Source organism: Paroedura picta, chromosome 16 (genome assembly GCF_049243985.1).
Source record: "Paroedura picta isolate Pp20150507F chromosome 16, Ppicta_v3.0, whole genome shotgun sequence".
Lineage (NCBI taxonomy): Eukaryota > Metazoa > Chordata > Lepidosauria > Squamata > Gekkonidae > Paroedura > Paroedura picta.
The window spans coordinates 24,763,199-24,782,252 of NC_135384.1; the positions used below are offsets into that span (position 1 = coordinate 24,763,199).

The 19,054-nt window shown below is 47.9% G+C and overlaps 1 protein-coding gene across 4 annotated transcripts in view; it reads left to right on the forward strand.

Moving 5' to 3' along the window:
- The window catches only part of MLLT6 (MLLT6, PHD finger containing), a 75,037-nt gene that overhangs the window by 37,968 nt on the left and 18,015 nt on the right, over positions 1 to 19,054 (forward strand). For all 4 annotated transcript variants that reach the window (XM_077314217.1, XM_077314219.1, XM_077314218.1 and 1 more), the window contains 2 exons: positions 17,024 to 17,198; positions 18,133 to 18,741. In XM_077314217.1, the coding sequence (XP_077170332.1) occupies positions 17,024 to 17,198; positions 18,133 to 18,741 (784 nt within the window). The remainder of the gene's footprint in view (positions 1 to 17,023; positions 17,199 to 18,132; positions 18,742 to 19,054) is intronic.

The following is a 19,054-nucleotide window of genomic DNA, read 5'->3' on the forward strand; positions in this document are numbered from 1 at the left end:
TCCGGTCCTTATGGACCTGAGAAGGATCGCCAACTTGGAGACGTTCCAGAATTACCACTGATATCCAGACAATAGTAATAAGTTCCCCCGGAGAAAATGGCGGCTTTAGGAAGTGGACTCTATTGCAGCAGGGGCTCATGGGAAGTGTAGTCCATGGAGAGCCACCCCTGCTTATGGCAGTGTATGCTGCTGAAATCCCTCCCCTCCCCAAGCCCAACTTTCTGCAGGTACAGAAAACCAATGCTTCTTCTTCTCAACTGTTGTTCATGGGTTGGATCCAGCCACTCTTCTTCTTCTCAATTATTATTAATGGGTTGGATCCAGCTCCCTTTTTCTGCTGGTGAAAAAGAAGGGAGCAGGCTCCCCTTTGACTGCCCAGAACTGGCACGTCAGGGACCACAAGCCCCCCTGCGTGGATGAAACCCACATGGGATGGGAATATATGGAGGAAAGGACCTGGCCAAGATTAGCCAGCTGGAACTAGTATTCTGACGCACAAAAGACACCATTTTCTTACAGCCTTCCAGTGTGGTCCTTATTTTGGAGCGCCGCAGGTGGCAACCCTGTTTATAGGCTACATGATACGGGAGAGCAACAGATGTGAATTTCAGTGCTCTTGCGCTGAAGGAAGGCCGTAAACAGGATAAATCTCTAGCGGGCCTTTGAATTCTGGTTCATCTTCCGTCTTGCTGTGCAGCCCCCTCGTTGGGACTACAGAGAATGATTTCTAGCTTTTAAGCTCCAAAATGTTTGCAGCAGCCCATTCCACCAAGGCGCCATCATTCTGTTCCCTGGCGGGGGGAGATGCCGCTTCCCTGGGAAATGTTTTTCAAATACCTTGGAATGCACAATATGGGGCTGCACAGCAAGAGAGAAGATGAAAACAGAGTTGCACTAAGAAACACTGAATTATGATGCAAAAGGTACTGAAAGTTCAGTGTGTGTCGGATCCGAAATATTTGTGATTTAATAGGGTACCCAATAATGTTAAACTGTGCAATGAACTCGTCAGATATATGGTAACAGCTGGTAGGATCCATTATGTATCAAGATGGAAACTAAAGTCATTACCAGATATTAGGGACTGGATCAATAAATTGAAGGGATATGGGACAATGGCAAAACCTACGTACTTGGTACACAACAAGTCGACATTGGAATTTAGAAGAAAATGGAGTCCAATGCTAGGCTATATCGAACAGAAACGGAGATGAAAAGAAATAAGCAATCTCTAGTCTGTATATGCTAAATATGGGGGAAATTCAGTCTGTGGTCTGTAGCATTAGGGTGGCACAGAGTGGTAATGCAGCAGACATGCAGTCTGAAGCTCTGACCATGAGGCTGGGAGTTCGATCCCAGCAGCCGGCTCAAGGTCGACTCAGCCTTCCATCCTTCCGAGGTCGGTAAAATGAGTACCCAGCTTGCTTGCTGGGGGGGTAAATGGTAATGACTGGGGAAGGCACTGGCAAACCACCCCGGAATTGAGTCTGCCATGAAAACGCTAGAGGGCTTCACCCCAAGGGTCAGACATGCCTCGGTGCTTGCACAGGGGATACCTTTACCTTTACCTTTACGATAACAAGAAATCATTTGAGAGCCGTTCCATAGGTTATTCTTGGCAACATTTTTACAAGGTATAGGTTGCCAGTTTTCCTTAACCCTCCCCATTTATCTGGGCTTGGGACCAGTCTGCTCAGTCGTGTATGGCTGGGTTAAAGCCTAATATATCACTGGTAGTCAAAATCACAAAACTCTGGCTCACTTACTTTGGCCATATCATGCGATCCAACTCAATGGAGAAAGCAATTATGCTAGGATTGGTCAGTGGTAAAAGGAAACCAGGCTGGCAAAGAACACCGTGATTAGATGCGATCAAAATGGACACTGTCCAGAACGTTGTACAACTAAAAGATGTGGTGCAAGATTGAAAATTGTGGCGACAATTAAGCCATAGGATTGCCAAGAGTCAGACCCAACTGAATGGCTAACATCATCAAGAGAAAAAGATATACATTGCTCAATGTAAGCTCTATGTATATCCTTTTTCTAAGCAGCAATTTTGTAATATATAATTCACAGCATTTCTTTCTTCTTTGTCTTAATAAAAAATTACTATAAAAATCCAGAGTTGCCCTTCCTTGCAACTTGTTCATCAGCATCTTGTGAGCAGAGACACATGCCCTCCCTCCTGGCCCAATGTGAGCTCTTGCCTATTTATAGAGTGTTCAAGTTAATGGTTGAGGCAAAGTTTCATTGGGTTATCCTGGTTGTTTGATCTAAATGTTTGGTTCCAAGTGCTCAATGTAATGAAAGTTCATGGCAACTTGTTGGGATCTGGGGAAAGCAGGGTGTCTTGCCCTTGAAGCACATGATGCATATGGAGGGAAAACTCTGCTGACGGTGAGACACCCAATTCTGGAGCTTAACAGTTAGAAATTGTTCTCTGCAGCTGACCTGCACATGTGCAGTCTCAATGTGCATCACCACATGAGACGTTGATGAACAATAATTACTGGTAGGCACAACTCTGTTTTCTCATTGGTTTCCATCTGCATAGGTGCAAACATCTGGAGGTGGCAAACAACAGCCAAAAAACTGCAAGTAGAATCCGGGGGTAGAGCTCACGGTTTACCTGCTGTGTTCTCAGCGACTCACTTAGTTATCCTGTTTGCCTAATTACAGGGGGGCGCAGGACGGGGGCAACAGACCATCTGTTCGACAGTTTAATCCAGTTTAATTAAACTGGATTGTTTTAATTGGATTTAGCCTGTTCTTAATATAAATTTATTGTGTTGCAGTTTGGTTTAGGGGAACTCTTTGCCCTGGGGCTTTGCCCCGAAGAGGCCTAATTGCCTGTTTTATTCCCTGTCCTTCCATCTCGAAGGCGTGTCTCTTTGACGTGGTTCAGTTTTAAAAGCCGTGGGCTTGCCCTTAATCAAGGAACACCCATGTGGATGGGGGAGGGGAGCAGTTTCAGCCAGTTGTTATCGTGATCTTTAACAGGCCCCCAGCCTCTTGATCCTTGTGAACCAGTTGAAGGGCTCAGGTAGACATAAGTGGTGGATAGTTGGGGAGATGCCTGTTCCCTTTCATTCATTCCTGGAGGCTTGCTAGGAGGATTTGCAAGGTCATTTTGAGGTGAGGACTGGAGCTGCCATGTTGCCCCTGGCCACCAGGTCGGCTTGCCAGATACAGGTGGGGGATTTGGGGTGGAGCCTGGGGAGAACAGGGACCTCAATGCCCCAGAGTTCACCTCTAAAGCATCCATTTTCTCCCAGGGAACTGAACTCTATAAAGTCTGAAGATGAGCTGTAATTCCAAGGGCTCCCCAGATGCCATCCGGAGTTTAGCAACCGCAGTACAGAATTTGTGATGTTTAATCGATGCTGACAAGTCGTTAGAAAGCACAAGGAATTTGGGACATAGAAGTGGTAGCCCAGGGTGTCTGTTGTGGGGAGAGGAAAGGAAAGGCGAAAGGAAGCCGCTTTGAGACTCCTTCGGGGAGAGAAAAGCGGCATATAAGAACCAACTCTCCTTCTCCTTCTCCTTCTCCTTCTCCTTCTCCTTCTCCTTCTCCTTCTCCTTCTCCTTCTCCTTCTCCTTCTCCTTCTCCTTCTTTTTGTGATGGGTCTTGCTAAATTGTACTTGTCGTAACCCAAACAGTGTGGGATGGTGGAGCGCATGAATTGTGGCGTGAAGCGATAACTTCATGGATAGGTTTATTTATACACACACACAAACACACTCGCAGAAAGGAAACAGAGAGAGAGGGTGTTTGTTTTACAAAGAGGGGCCAAAGCAATACGGGAGATTATTCTGTCATGTACAAATGAGATCCTGTCAAAAAAAGATCCAGTCCTGGATAAGTTACACCCACTCCGAACGGGCAATGAATAGGCAAAGGAAGTTGAACAGCAAACCGGCAACACCTCAAGAAGGGCAATTAGCTTCTGTCCCGTGCTAGCCGCTCCCTGCCCTTATTCAGCGGGGTCATATCAAGCTTGCACAAGAATTTCGGCTCAGCAGCTCCCAAGCGGAGTCTCCCTGGGAAACTTTTGTTTTGTTGAAATCCAGAAACCTCCAAGGTCGCTTTTACGCAGAGAATGTTCTCTGTACAACTCTGGTTGCTGCTGGGAATGCAGGGGCGGTTGCAGGGGTAGCAGAACGCAGATCTCCTTGCACGTTCCCTGCACCAAGCTAGCTTGATCATTCTTGGAGGTGAAGCAGGGTCAGCCTCGGCCAGTATTTGGACCACAGAAAAAGCCCAGGTTTGCTCTGCAGAGGTAGGCCCTGGCAAACCACTTTCTGGCTGTCTTTGGCCTTGACAATCCTACTGGATCTTCGGGAGTCGTTCTAATTTAAGGCAGCCCTTAAGAAAATGCATCCAGTGACTAAGTCAAGAAGCTTTTTCTATTGCTTTAAGAAATAAATTGTGTTTGCTTCCCGGGGGGGGGGGGGGGATTCTTTGTCAATTTCCTTCTGCTGCAGGCAAACCAGCGTTGAAGGTTTCTGTTTAAAAAGAAACAAGCCCAACCCTACCAAACCTGTTTGACCAGAGATGTCACTTGAATGAAAGAAACATGCGTGTGTACACTGCAAGCAGCAAAGGCACACTCCAAGCGCTCTCTTGAAGAGCGATTTTTCTTAGTTCTCCAGGAGTTAATTTCCATTCAGAGCTCACACAAAGCCTCCGGTTGGCCTCAGGGTCTTAGAAGAAGAAGTCATTGTAGGTTTGGGCAAGACAGGGATGTTTGGCTTCTTTTTGCTGGGTGGCTTCCTTGAGAGAAATTGTTTGCTTGGATCAGGGAGAAAGACAGGCAGCCTACCTCCTTCCTTTCCTGGGGCTTCATCTATATTTTTTGCTGCACAGAATTTAGGAAGCCTCAAATTAAAGGGGACCGTCAGCCCTTCTCCTTTTGCTTCCGGGTCACAGCCTGTCCAAACTGCTGTTCTGCCCCAGTAGCTGCTTTCGAAGAAAATTAGATGTTTGGATCTCAGCTAGAGTAGACAATACTGACCTCAGTGGATCACTGGTCTCACTCTGAATATGGCAGCTTCATGTGTCACCCGGTAGCAAGAGTCACATGCGCACCTTTGATCCCAGAAAAATCTCAAAGGTTGGGGGGGAGGGGAAGATAGTTTTGCTACCTGAAATTGATTTGATGTAACTGTTTAATGGGGGTTTTAATGGGGAGTGATGTCTTTGATGTGGGGTTTTATCTGGTAACTCACCGCAAGAGAGCTTGCCATGAATGGCGGGATGATAATAATGAAGAAGAAGAAGAAGAAGAAGAAGCAGGAGGAGGAGGAGGAGGTGGAGGTGGTGGTGGTGGTGGTGGTTGGAGGGAGAATGGATACTTCTGCAATCTCCTTTACTCATCCTAATAATGATCCGCAGTGATATCCACTTTTAGACCTGATCCAGCTCTCCCAAGGAGCTTCCCGCCCAAGGAACGGCTCTGAGAAACCAGGAACGGTTTAAAATTGGTCATTAAAATAATTACGCCACAGCGCAAGACAACATGTTAGGAGGCCCAGAGTGGGGACTGCAAAACAGCGGGATATCTCTGCAGGTCAGGACAAAGGTGAGGCCGAGGAAGTCCAAGCAGGAAGCCCGAGAAGACAGTGGGGAGGGCTGCGTGTTAGGGACAGGTCAGGATTACGTGGAATTAGTGAGATTTCTCACTGTGGAGTTCAGGGAAGGTTTTGGACATTCCGGATAAAGAAGTGAACACGGTTCTTCTGCTGTCGGAAGTCTTGGAATAAGTAACCCATCGTTTAGGAGGTGAAGCAGAAAGCAGGTGTGTGCACACAAGAGTGACAGCATGTTCATTTTTTAAATGATGCTTTCAGGGTTGCTGCTGCTGCTGCTGTTTCACAGGGCCCCTCCACTAAGGGACTTGCAAGGAAGCTCCAAATTAAATGAGAATGTCCCTGCTGGAGGAGACCTGCAGGGTTAGGGTTAGGGTGTTGTTCTGCCCCAGCAGCTGCTTTCAAAGAAAATTAGGTGTTTGGATTATGGATCTCAGTTAGAGTAGACAATACTGACCTCAATGGATCTTAGGGTGCTAAGAGCATGTGTCGGGCTCAAAGAGACACAGCTGGTTTCCATGGTGGAGTGGTAATTCGAACCTGGATATCCCTATCTTGATCTGACGCTTTATCCACAACTCGTCCTTTTACTGTACTTTGCCTGGATTTCCCAAAGATATTCTTACTGCTGAACCCGGCCTAGGAAACCTTGCGGCTTGCCATCTAGTCCAGCATTCTGTCTCTTGTAGTGGCCAACCAGTTCCTCTGGATGGCCAACAACAGGGGATAAAGGCTGAGGCCTTCATAGGAACCTCAGAAGAGCCCTGCGGGATCAGATCAGTGGTTCACCAAGCCCAGCATCCCATCTCACACAGTGGCCAACCAGTTCCTCTGGAGGGCAAACAACAGGGGATAAAGGCTGAGGCCTTCATAGGAACCTCAGAAGAGCCCTGCAGGATCAGATCAGTGGTTCACTAAGCCCAGCAACCCGTCTCGCACAGGGGCCAGCCAGTTCCTCTGGAGGGCTAACAACAGGGCATGGAGGCCAAGGCCTTCATAGGAACATCAGGAGAGCCCTGCTGGATCAGACCAGTGGTCCATCTAACCCAGCATTCTGTCTCATGCAGTGGCCAACCAGCTCCTCTGGAGAGACAACAACGGGGCAGAGAGGCCGAGGCCTTCCCCTGATGTTGCCTCCTGGCTCTGGGATTCAGAGAACTGGTACCTCCGAATGTGGACGTTTCCCTCAGTGGTTATAGCTAGAAGCCACTAACAGACCTATCCTTTGTGAATTTGTCTATGCCTGTAGATGTCATTACATCCTTCCATAGCGAATTCCACATTTTACTCTTCTTTTGACCTCCTGAACCTACTGCTCATGAGCTTCCTTGGATGCCCTCGAGTTCTAGTATTCTGGGCCTTAGGACTAGGTTGTGCTCACTGATGCTCTGCAGAAAAAAAGGATGGTAAACTTATGTAAGCTGGGGAATGTGTGCTGGAGTGGAGGTGGGGTAGGGGTGGTCCTTTCCAGCCACTAACCTTCTCAGCATCAGAGATAGGTGTCTGCTGGCGAGGTCCTTACAGCACTGTGACCCCCACGGGTCCAGTTGTGGGCGATGAGGTCTTAAGGAATCACTCCACATTTACCTCACGAACTGTTCAAAAGTGCAGCACAAGAAGGGAACTGTAGCCTCCCCGCCCACAGGAGAGACAGGCCCGGGACCTTGGGATCCCAGCCAAGAGAGAACATGAGGCCGGATGTGGGTTGGGAAGGAGTAAAAATCCACAGCTTCCCAGCCACAGTTTCCCAGCCAAAAGTTCTGTGGCTAAAAGCTCTCAGGAAAAATCACAACAAAGCAAGTTGGAGAAGGAGCATAATGGAGCCAGGGGAAACCTCCAAGGTGGATGATTGTAGGGTGATGTTCTAGAGCAGGGGTAGTCAACCTGTGGTCCTCCAGATGGCCATGGACTACAATTCCCATGAGCCCCTGCCAGCAAACGCTGGCAGGGGCCCATGGGAATTGTAGTCCATGGACAACTGGAGGACCACAGGTTGACTACCCCTGTTTTAGAGAAACCTCCAAAAGAACTGCTGCTGTTTCGGGAAGGTGGAGGGAATCCAGAGCAAATCCTCCATGTGGAAGTAACCTAAGTCTCCTGGCCACCCTGTTTTGGGGAGGGGGGCATCTCAGATCTAAGCAGGCCACATCCTGTCCTGTTAAGTGGCATGGGCTTCTTTTTATAATGGCCTCATGCTTTGTATGCCCATGCCAGCTTTCAACCTGCTGTTAATTAAAGCTAGGCTTTGTCAACCAATGTTTCGTGAAACCCTGGGGTTTCTCAACGGCCCTGGAAGGGTTTCCCAAAAGGGTGGGAGTTACTTTTTAATATATTTTTAAAATTTGTTAAGCATTTATCAGGGGTCACGTCAACCGCCCTCCCCAGTGGCCAGTGATGGGCCTGGAGGGAAGGGGAAGGGGAGGAGCCACAGGTGGGCGTGTCTACAGCTCTGCTTCCCAACCATATTCTGCACAATAGTGCAACTTCTGAGGTTTCTCAAAGCCCGAAGAATGTTTCAGAGGTTTCTCAACAGTAACAAAGTTGAGAAAGGTTGCGCTAGGCTGTGGAGGCCTCTTCCTGTGAAGCAAAGGGCTCTCCGTGTACATGTACTGACCATGTCTAGTAAGCATGTGCAATTCAGTTCAGGGAGTCTGAAAAGGACCCTAATCAATGTCACCTTGAACACTGTTTGGACTAATCCGGTCCAAATCGACCTTCCCCTGAAATTAAACTGTCTGCATCAGCCATGGCCAAATCACTGATTCGGCCATGCGGAGATCAGGCAGTTTAAAGGGGCCTTTTTTCTGTTTTTTCCATGGTTGGGGGGTGGGTGGGCAGGGGTTTGAGGTAGAGGTACCAAATTTGCAGCATACCTGGGGGGGTCCTTTCCTCAAAAGAACCCCCTGGTTCCAAAAAGTTTCAAAGAGACTGGACCAGGGGGCCCAATTCTACAGGTCCCCAAGAGAGTGGCCCCATCCCACCGTCATGGCTTCCAATGGTGAGGCAAGAACAGAGAATCTTTTTTCCTCTTCTAGTATCCAAAAAACCAAAAATAGACTATGCATGCAAAGCCAATTTCCGCCCCTCCCAAAGTGCTGATGGTATCAACACAAATGTATATAAAAAAAAAACAACCATTCATATTTAACCTACAAGTTCAGCACAGTGCTAAAATGTTAGGTGCAAAACAGCTTTTCCTTTACCGGCACAGTATTGAATCTGTAAGCTGAATAGGAATTTCTGGCCCTTGCATACATCATGAATTTTTATTTTTGGTTTCGTGTCTTCTCACTGTGTGCCGTTGTTGAGATTCCTGCTAGAGACGGCCCTTTTTGGTATAGTTTGGTTGGAGGAGAATTTTGCTCCAGCGCCTTCTACAGAACTGTGGGGGGGAGCTCTTTCCCCCTTACCCCCCACCCTTCACTCCCCCCACCCCACCCTAGTATTCTCCTGGCGCATACGAGCACAATTAAACTCTCTCTTTCCACACCCATGGAGCTGCCCGGTTCACGGAGCTGTCTGGAGCTGACATGCTAAGAAGATTATTCTCAAGGTCTCCGGGAAACTTAAAACCTGGCTGCTTAGCTTGGCAGTTAACCCACTGCGCTCCTGAACGCACGGACAGGCAAATGCACAATGAGCCAGTGTGGAACTTGTTGGGTGTCTACGAAGAGTGGTAGCAAAGAGAAGGGAGAAACCAGGAGAACAGCCACCCATAAATCATACACATTCCTATCACATGGATCCATCTATGCGTGAGCCCTGTTGCATCAATCCAACTGGAAGGACAGTAGCGCATTGTGCCGGAGTGAGTGCGCCTCGTTAAGTAGAGGGTGGGGCAAGCGTCAGGCCTGCGGGGGTCTTCTTACAGAGCAGCTCTCTCCTCCCGCGCTTATCAGTGATTTGCAGCAACAGGAACCGCAGCCTATCATTTTGTCATCGACGTACAGCAAAACGGACTTGTTGAATTGCGAGCTGGGTTAACCCTTTGGCGCACTGGCAGGGAAGTGCTCTCAAGATGCGGTTGCTTGGAAGGACAGAGGTCCACCTCTTTGAGAGAAGGTGTACTGGACAGATACTTCTGGATGCTTTAGGCCAGGGGTAGTCAAACTGCGGCCCTCCAGATGTCCATGGACTACAATTCCCAGGAATTCCCAGCATTCGCTGGCAGGGGCTCCTGGGAATTGTAGTCTATGGACATCTGGAGGGCCGCAGTTTGACTACCCCTGCTTTGAGCAGGGGGTGGGACTAGATGGCCTGCATGGCCCCTTCCCACTCTAGGTTTCTGTGAGTTTACTTCAGCCATGGAATTGGCTGCCTAAGGAGGTGGTGAGCTCCACCTCACTGGCATTCTTCAAGCAGAAGCTGGACAGATCCTTCTCCTGGATCCTTGAGGCTGACCCTGCACTGAGCAGGGGGTGGGACTAGATGGCCTGCATGGCCCCTTCCCACTCTAGGATTCTATGGGTCTAGTTCAGCAGTGCAATGGGCTGGCTAAGGAGGTGGAGAGCTCCCCCTCACTGGCGGTCTTCAGGCAGCGGCTGGACTGGGTGCCTTAGGCCAATCCTGCATTGAGCAGGGGGCTGGACTATATCTCCTGTAGGACCCCTTCCAGGTCTGTGATGGAAGCAAATGGAAAGTGCGTTCCTTCTACAACATCCGGATGGACAGAGAGCAGAATCTCTGCAGACTTCAGAATGAGAGGGGAGTTACCGGTTCCATTTGTACCCAGTGCTGGGAGGGGAGGCAAGCTCATGGCCCTTGGCTTGGGACTATGCCAGCGATGCCAATCAGAGTTTTGATTGGCTGGGAAAGGGAGAGTTGGTCGCATCGTTGCTATAGCAGCCGGGTTGGCATTCTGTGCCAGTATGCAAATTCATAGGTGATTACAAAGCCCTGTTTTTTAAACAGACAAACTAGTTTTGGGGTTACACGACAAAATTTGAATCCAATAGCACCTTTAAGACCCAAAAGCTCACGCTTTGAATCAATCTTTGTCGGTCTTAAAGGTGCTGTTGGATTTGAATTTTGTGGTGCTCTTTCAGACCAACACGGCCACCCACTCGAATCTGGCATTTAAAAAAAACTTTCTTTCGAAACAACCTGATCTGGCAAAAGAGGGAGGGAAGAGGTTCCAACTTTGTTTTTTGGCAGGCCTGCCTGTCTCCGTCTCCTCTTTCTTTACTGTTTTCAGACCTCCGAAAACAAAAGGAGAGTGCAGAGCTGGACAAAGTGTCGGCAAGGGAAACGAAAATGAGCAAGAGGTTTCAAGCTGCTTCCCTAAGAGGAAGAGCGCCAAACTTTTTTGGGGGGGAAACATTGATAAGAGAGGGAGGGAGAATTTGATAGTAATTTATAAAATTGCTATCACTTAAAAAGGATGTGGAAAACATTGAGAGGGGGCGGAGGAGAGCAACGAGGATGATCCGGGACCCGGGAACCAAGCCCTAGGAGGGAAGGATGAGGGACTTGGGCATGTTCAGCCTGGAGAAGAGGAGGTTGAAAGCGGACAGGATGGCTCTCTTGAAGGATCTGAAATGTTGTCGCTTGGAGGAGGGCAGAGAATGGCAGCAGAGGATAGACCTTTAAATTATAGAATGTTACTGGCTAGATCTCGGGGGGGGGGTGTTCACAGAGTGGTTCAGCCATAGAATAGGCAGAAGAAGAAGAAGAAGAAGAAGAAGAAGAAGAAGAAGAAGAAGAAGAAGAAGAAGAAGAAGAAGAAGAAGAAGAAGAAGAAGAAGAAGAAGAAGAAGAAGAAGAAGAAGAAGAAGAAGAAGAAGAAGAAGAAGAAGAAGAAGAAGAAGAAGAAGAAGAAGAAGAAGAAGAAGAAGAAGAAGTTCTTATACGCCACTTATCTCTACCCGAAGGAGGCTCAAAGTAGCTTACATTCGCCTTCCCTTCCTCTCCCCATCACAGACACCCTGTGAGGGAGGGGAGGCTGAGAGAGCCCTGATATCACTGCTTGGTCAGAACAGCTTCATTTATTTTATTTTCTAATGGTCTGCCTACCTGGAGGCTAGTCTTCCTTTCAGATCAAGTCTTCCTTTCAGAGCTCAACAGGTTGGCAACTGAGGCTCCACTTGTATATCAAGCAGAAGCTTTCCCATGGAGCCACTGTTCCTGTCTACCTCCTCCTTTGGCAGTGAGGCACAGTAATTTGGGGGCCTTGACTCACTAAGACCTACAGTTTTCCAGCATATTACAAGATATGTTATAAGCATGTTATAAGATCATAATTACAATGCTTTCTCTGTGTTATAATATGAATTTTCATTTTAAATGCCCTGAGCCACAAGGGAGGGCAGTATATAAATCTAATAAAATAAAGATAGATAACCGGTGGAAGGAAGGAAGGAAGGAAGGAAGGAAGGAAGGAAGGAAGGAAGGAAGGAAGGAAGGAAGGAAGGAAGGAAGGAAGGAAGGAAGGAAGGAAGGAAGGAAGGAAGGAAGGAAGGAAGGAAGGAAGGAATATATACCTCAGCAGCTGGTATGGCATTATCGCTCTCTTGTGATCTCTCGCCATTTCAAATGGGAATAATGCCATTATAGTGCAATATCAGATGAAAAGTTCCAAAAAAGGGTGTTCTCATAAGGAGACACTGCCGGGCATGTTCAGAGCGGCAATGTCATGGGGAAAAAGGGAGGAAAATGTGTAGAAACGTATGGACTCTCCGTCACAAGCATGCATGCCTCTCCAATCCTCACCATGTGGAAGTGAGTGGAATAGAAAGTGTGCACACCAGGGGCCAACGCTTGGATCAAACCTTTTCCCTTCTGTGTTCAACTTGCAGGGAGTTGTGTGTGTGTGTGTGTGTGTGAAGGGCGGGAGTTAAGATCAAAGAGCAAATCTTTTTATATTATTATTATTATTGTGCTCTCTCTATCTGCTGCCTTAATATCGTGTTCTGTTTTCTGGCATTTGCTTCTTGCTGCCCCTGCGGAGGCCGGGGCTGAGCATCTGCTGCCTGTCCCTCAGCCCTGAGCGCTGCCCTCTCCCTGTTCCTGCCTCCAGCGTCGAGCTTTCCGATGACTTTCTGACAGGCATTCGATCCAGTGCCACAGACGGGAGGCCTTCCAACATCTGGCTCTTTAAATCCAGAGCCATCCTCTCCGCTCTCTTGCTCCGTCCCTCTCCCACCCCCTGCGGTTAACCGTCCCTCCCCTGTCTACATAATCCAGGTCAGGAGGCTGCCGGGGAGGAAAAGAAATATTTTAATTGGTCGCTGTCCTGGGTTTCCCAGAGTCATTGCAGATTCCAGCTGACCTAAATCTTTTCAGATAGAAAATGAGATGGAGAAGGAAATTCATTGGTGGTGGTGGGGGGGGGGGGAGGTCTGCTTGTGCCCGACTAACCGGAACACTCTGTGCTTTAATTTCAAATATGCAGCGACCACAATGGTGCCTGTACAGTTGTAGGAAGGGTGCGTACTCTGCACATGCTCAAGGGAGCTCTCATCATCACCACCAGAGCATGCGTTTCAGAATACTATTCTGGCCCTGAAAATTCTGTAGCGCTATTCCTCAATGCATATTTAAGTCACGTCTACCCTCCTGGCCATATATAACACACATAGTAAAGGTATCCCCTGTGCAAGCACCGGGTCATGTCTGACCCTTGGGGTGATGCCCTCTAGTATTTTCTTGGCAGACTCAATAAGGGGTGGTTTGCCAGTGCCTTCCCCAGTCCTTACCGTTTTACCCCCCAGCAAGCTGGGTGCTCATTTTACCAACCTTGGAAGGCTGAGTCGACCTTGAGCCAGCTGCTGGAATCGAACTCCCAGCTTCATGGTCAAAGCTTCAGACAGCATGTCGGCTGCTTTACCACCCTGCGCCACAATAGGCTGTTAACACACACAGTACCACCATGATTTTGTGTAACAGACCAAGAGCCCTTCTTTTTTAAAAATAGAAATGTTATTCAGATATCACATTTCTTTTCTACTTTAAAAATATAAAATGTAAACGTAGAGATTTTATATTCTTAAAATCTGTTTAAAAATATAAGAGGCATATATAAAATATATAAAATGTAATACTCCATAATACATTTTACAGAACTACTATTTGAAGGGGGGGGGGAAGCAACAAGGTACAAGGTTTCCCAGAAGCAGATCAAATCTACAAAATAAACACAAGATCAAGGCTTGCGCAATGTAAATAAATTACCACAGGATATCTTCGTTTCCTTTGCACACACAAAAACGAAAAAGACTATCTTGAGTATACATAGAAGGGAACCACTTCAGGCGAATAGGAAAGCAATATAAATATTTCAAGAGCAAGATCCGAAGAGCAAAAAGTAAAATCTACACCAGCAGAAGGGTGATTACCAAAACAAAAAGGGAAAGGGAAGAAAAAGGAATAAAAACCAGGGTGGATTTAAAAATCAGCTCATTTGACTGGGCTGAATGCATCGACCAAAAGTGCAATAATCTTTAATCAATGAAAGTAAAAGAACTGAATATTATCGGCGTACAGGAAGCCCGTATTAAAAAGGAACATGAAATGGTATTAAATTGAGAGAGCTTGGGTACGCCTGCAAAGAATAAAAAGAAAGATGTTATTATATAGTTCAGAAAAATCCAAATTTGGAAGTAATAGAACAACCAAATGACCCGAAAGGAAGATATTTGCTTGTGAAGATTAAGTCACTGAAAGGTCAAAAATGGACATTAGCAACAATTTATGCCCCAAATAATGGTCAAAACAAATTCTACGAAAAGTTCTTTCAAGTTATATCAGATTTCAAGAAGGTAAAATGTTAACAATGTGGCATATGGATGGTGTATTAAATATAAGAATTGCTGGGAAATGTCTTAAAGTATATGAAGATGCTTGGAGAATATATCATCCAAACAAAATATCATATGCCAATCATATTCAAGAATCTATATGTGTGGGGTGTCTAAAATTCTTCTCTCAAAAGCAAGAAGACAGTAGTTTTAGCAAGAACATTAGGAGATCATAAGCATGAGCCCTTGTTGTCCAACATTTTGTGTCCTGAAGTAGCTAGCCAGATACCCTGGGAAACTCACAAGACTGAAGAGAGTCTCCTTTTCTTCCATACAGCAGCTAGTCAGGTATCCTGCCTCAGAACATGGAGGTTCTATTAGCTCTCTGAGGTAATAGCTCCCGCCCTGATGTTCCATGAACCAATCTGGATGTTTTGCATCTTTTCTCTACACACTTTCTCCAGTAATTGTGGAGTTTTTCCTATCAGTTGTTTGGTTGGGTTTTGTGTGTTTATAAATGCTGTTCAGTAATACTTTTATTTATTTACAATTTACCTGCAAGACTTGTGTGTGGGGTGGGTGGGAATCCTATCCTTTTTGTTCCTTCCTACTTATGGGGGAGTCCCCTCAGTCCTTTCCTCCTGCAGAGCCACTCCCTACCTGGCAAATATTCCAATTCCCTCCTTTCTGCACCTGCCTGAAGACCACCTTTGGGGAAGGTCAGAGGACAGAGCTTCCAAAAACATGGAAGCCAACTGGTTGCAACCAGGGCTTTGGAACCATTTATTCCCATACTGAAGTTACCCCAGATGTTGTCAGCACTCTGGCTTGTAGGCTGTAACCCTATAGGGCCACCACAGGCTCGGGGCTGGCAGCTGGGTGGTGCTAAGAAAGTTCATTCCTTACACTGTTCCTTAAGGCAGAAACCCTTTCAGCAGCAACGGCTGTCCAGAGACACAATCTGTAAGCGTAAGATAGGAACCAGCCAGAGAGGAGGCAGAGGTGACTCCGTATGAGCAGGAGGATCCTGGCTTGCAGAAGGAACATTTGAGGAATAATCTAAATTGGGAAGGATTTTTATAGAGTGCCTTACTTCTGGTCAGTTGGGTGCAGGTCAGGGAGCCGCTGTGGGCTTGGAAAATCTCAAAGCCATGGAGGAAATTAGACAAGGACTAAGATTTCTCGTGTTAGTGGGATAGCTGAAATTTCTGTTTCTATGGTTAGAGAGGGGGCTTCTCTCGCCAAAGCAATGGCACACCCCCACACACCAGTACATGGGCCTCTTTGTGTGAATCTAAATGAAAAAGCCATGGTCAAAATCCCCTAAAACATCTGGATCGCCCCACTTCAGTGCTTCCCCTTTCTTGCAATTGTAATGAATTTTCCACTTGAGATTAATTTTCTGCACCAGTTTCCTCTCCCCAGGATTAATACATTATTATTCACTTCTTGGCCCGGTGCTCTGAAAAGAAGGCTTTTTGAAGTGGCTTGGGGGGGGGGAGTCCCCTTCCTCTCTCTGTCCAAAATCGATCATCAAAGAGAGGAGGTGGGAAGGGAAAAGACACCCCTGGAGCTTCTGTTTCTGAAGAGTAGTGAGTAAGGTCCAAATGCTCTCTGTCTTTCTCTCCCTCTCTGTGCTTTTCCCTCGAGAGCCACAAGGACCCCTGGTGCTCCAGTCCCTCTCCTCCCTTTCTTTCAGCTTCCCCTTTGCTCCGGCAGATGTGGGACCTCCTGTGGATTACGCCAGGTCCCTCCGAGTTTATAAATCAGCAGGGCTTACGTTTGACATGCCGGGAGTTACATGGCCGAGGCAAAAGGGCTTCCTGCTCTGGATTCCCACCTTTCTCTCTCTGCACCTCTGGCACATCTGGAATGGATTGTGGGGCTCCCAGCTGTTGCACAGCGTTGGGTTGAATGGAATAGAGTCGAAGAGGCTGAGCGTGTTGTTAATCCGGGTTATCCGTCCGCTTGCATGGCCTCCTGCATGGCAGGAGGAGGGGAAAGGTTGTCTTGTGCAGCTAGGGAGATCCCTCGGGGCGCCACGGAAGGGTCACCACCCATCCTGACCAAACATGCTCTCGTGTTCATTGGAGCATAGTGCTCTTGTGTTTGAAGTTCTGCATCTGTTCCTTCGGCGCTTTACCTTTGTACCATGATAACATTGTGTGCGTGAGAGAGAGGGGGGGAAGGGGGTGTTGTCAGGTCACTTATTTATGAAGTGAATGTTCTCCCAAACATCCCATTTCTAGCAGGCCCTCTCAGGTCTTGCAAACTGAGGCCGGGTGCTTCTTTTGCCAAGTCAATCTATCTCCCATTCGGCCTTCCTCTTTTCCTGCTGCCTTCGGTCTTTGCGTCATTTGGCCAAAGTACATGAACCTCAGTTTAGCCATTTTAGCTTCTAGAGTTCAGAAGAGGAAGCAGAGTCGTGTGAGGAAAGGTTGAGGGAGCTTGGTCTGTTTTAGCCAGGGGAGAAGGCGACTAAGAGATGATACTTGAAGGGCTGTCATATAGAAATGGGAGCAGAGATGTTTTCTGTTGCCCCAGAGGGTCGGATCAGAACCATTGGGCTGAAATTAAGTCAGAACTCTCGCCTCAACTAGAAGTTCCTGGTTAAGATCTCACACCTGATAGGCAGGATGTGCCTACGTTGATGCTAACAGGTTCTCTCTCCCTTTGTTCCCTGCTCTCTTCCGCAGAGCTCCACCAACCATCACGAGAGCAGCAAAGAACCCGCCGAGGTCATCAGGGCAGAGGTGAAAGGCAAAAAGTCTTCGAGCCATGGCACGAGCCACAAGGCCAAGAAGTCGGGAGGCGGGAAAAGCTCCACCGGTTTCAGCTCGTCCTCTTCTAGCGGTGCCTTCCCATCTACAGGTGAAGGGTGAAAAGGAAGTAGGAGAGCCGGTAGGGCCCCATGGGCCACGGTGCACACGAAACCAAGTCCCCAGGGCCTTTTTGAAGAATCAGGTCCCATCTTGAAAAAGTGGAAGTTTCTAGCCTTCGTGTGTGTGTGTGTGTGTGTTATGTGCTGTCAAGTCACTTACAACTTATGGTGACCCTTTGAATTAACGTTCTCCAAAACGTCCCGTCATTAACAGCCCTGCTCAGGTCTTCCGATCCGTCTCCCATTGGGTCTTCCGCTTTTCATGTTGCCTTCCGCTTTCCCTAGGATTGTTGTCATTTCCAGTGACTGGTCTTTTCACGTACAGTAGCCTCAGTTCAGCCATTTTAGCTTATAGGGAGAGTTGAGGTTTGATTTGATCTGGAACCCACTGACCTGTCTTTTGGGTGGTCCGTGGGATCTGTCAAACTCTCCTCCAGCACATTTCCAGTGAATCTGCTTTCTTCCTGTTGGCTTTCTTCATTGTCCAGCTTTCACACCCATACATAGTAATGGGGAATAGTGTGGTATGAATCAAATGCATCTTCAGCAGGAACTTAAGCAAAAGACCACACTTAAGGGTCTTTTCTAGCTCCTTCACAAGCTGGGTTTGAAATGCCTACACAATCTGTAGCTATTTCTTGTCACCTTGCCCTCTGCATCCTTCCTATCTGTAAAATCTGTTAGTTTACATCCCTCTTTTCTTACCCAAATGAACCTAAATAAGTTTACACGGTTCACCTGGTTGGTGTCGTGGTTAAGAGTGATGACCTCTAATCTGGAGGGCCAGGTTTGATTCCCCGCTCCTCCACATGCATGGTTTCGTTTGACGTCACGGGCACCTACCAATCAGTCCTTATATTGACCGCGATGGCTCTCCCATCTCTGCCTGAGGTTTCAGGATTTCCCTCCGCTTCCCTTTTGCAGGGGCTTCAGGCGGCTCCTTGCCCTTCTCCCAGGACTTCGTGACCTTCCCCAAGCTCGATCAGCCGCCTCAGCCACAGCTGCCGCCACCGCCCGAGGAAGAGAAATACCGCAAGCCCGCCTCTTCCTCTTCCTCCTCGGCCCACTGCTCCCCGCTGTACGAAGGGCAGAAAGGCGACGTCTTTGAGCAGAAGGTGATCTTCTCGGGCTTCGGGTCCATCATGCGCTTCTCCACGACCGCCGTCAGCCAGCAGAGGGGCCGCGATGCGTCCCCAGTGGACTACAAGGCCTCGAACCCTCTCGCCAGCCCCCCCGGGGGCAGCGGGGGCAGCAACCACAAGCGGATGCCGGCCCTCAACGTGGAGGAGGGGGAAGTCTTGAAGGAAAAGAAGCATAAGGCCAGTAAGAAGAACAAGCACGGGCCGGGGAGGCCGAAAGGGAGCAAGAACAAGGAGGCCCCTGGGGCTCAGCTGATTGGCTCCACGGCCACCTCTTCGTCGCCCTTCTCCGGAGGGTCGCTGGTCAGTTCGAGCATCGGTGGATCCTCGCGGTCCTTCAGCCATGCAGCAAGCCTTCCGAGTCTCAGTCTGGAATCCCCGCTTCTGGGATCTGGTAGGTACAGGGTGGCGGGGGAGGGGAACAGGCCAGCCGCTGGTTCTTTGGTGACTTTAAAAGTAGGCAAAAAAATAAATAAGTATGAGAACCGTCTTTAAATCCATTGTTCATACAAGAAAAAAATATATATTTGACCATATGGGGCAATCAAGGACGTGAAGTTACAACGGCCAAGAATCTTCTCTTAGTCAAAACATAATTTCTCCGCATATCTGGAAGGCACTCCCTCTATATCAGCCTTTCTTCATGCAGAAAGAGAGATCAAACCCAAGTCAACTTCTGATAACTGAATGATCAATTAGAAAGGGGT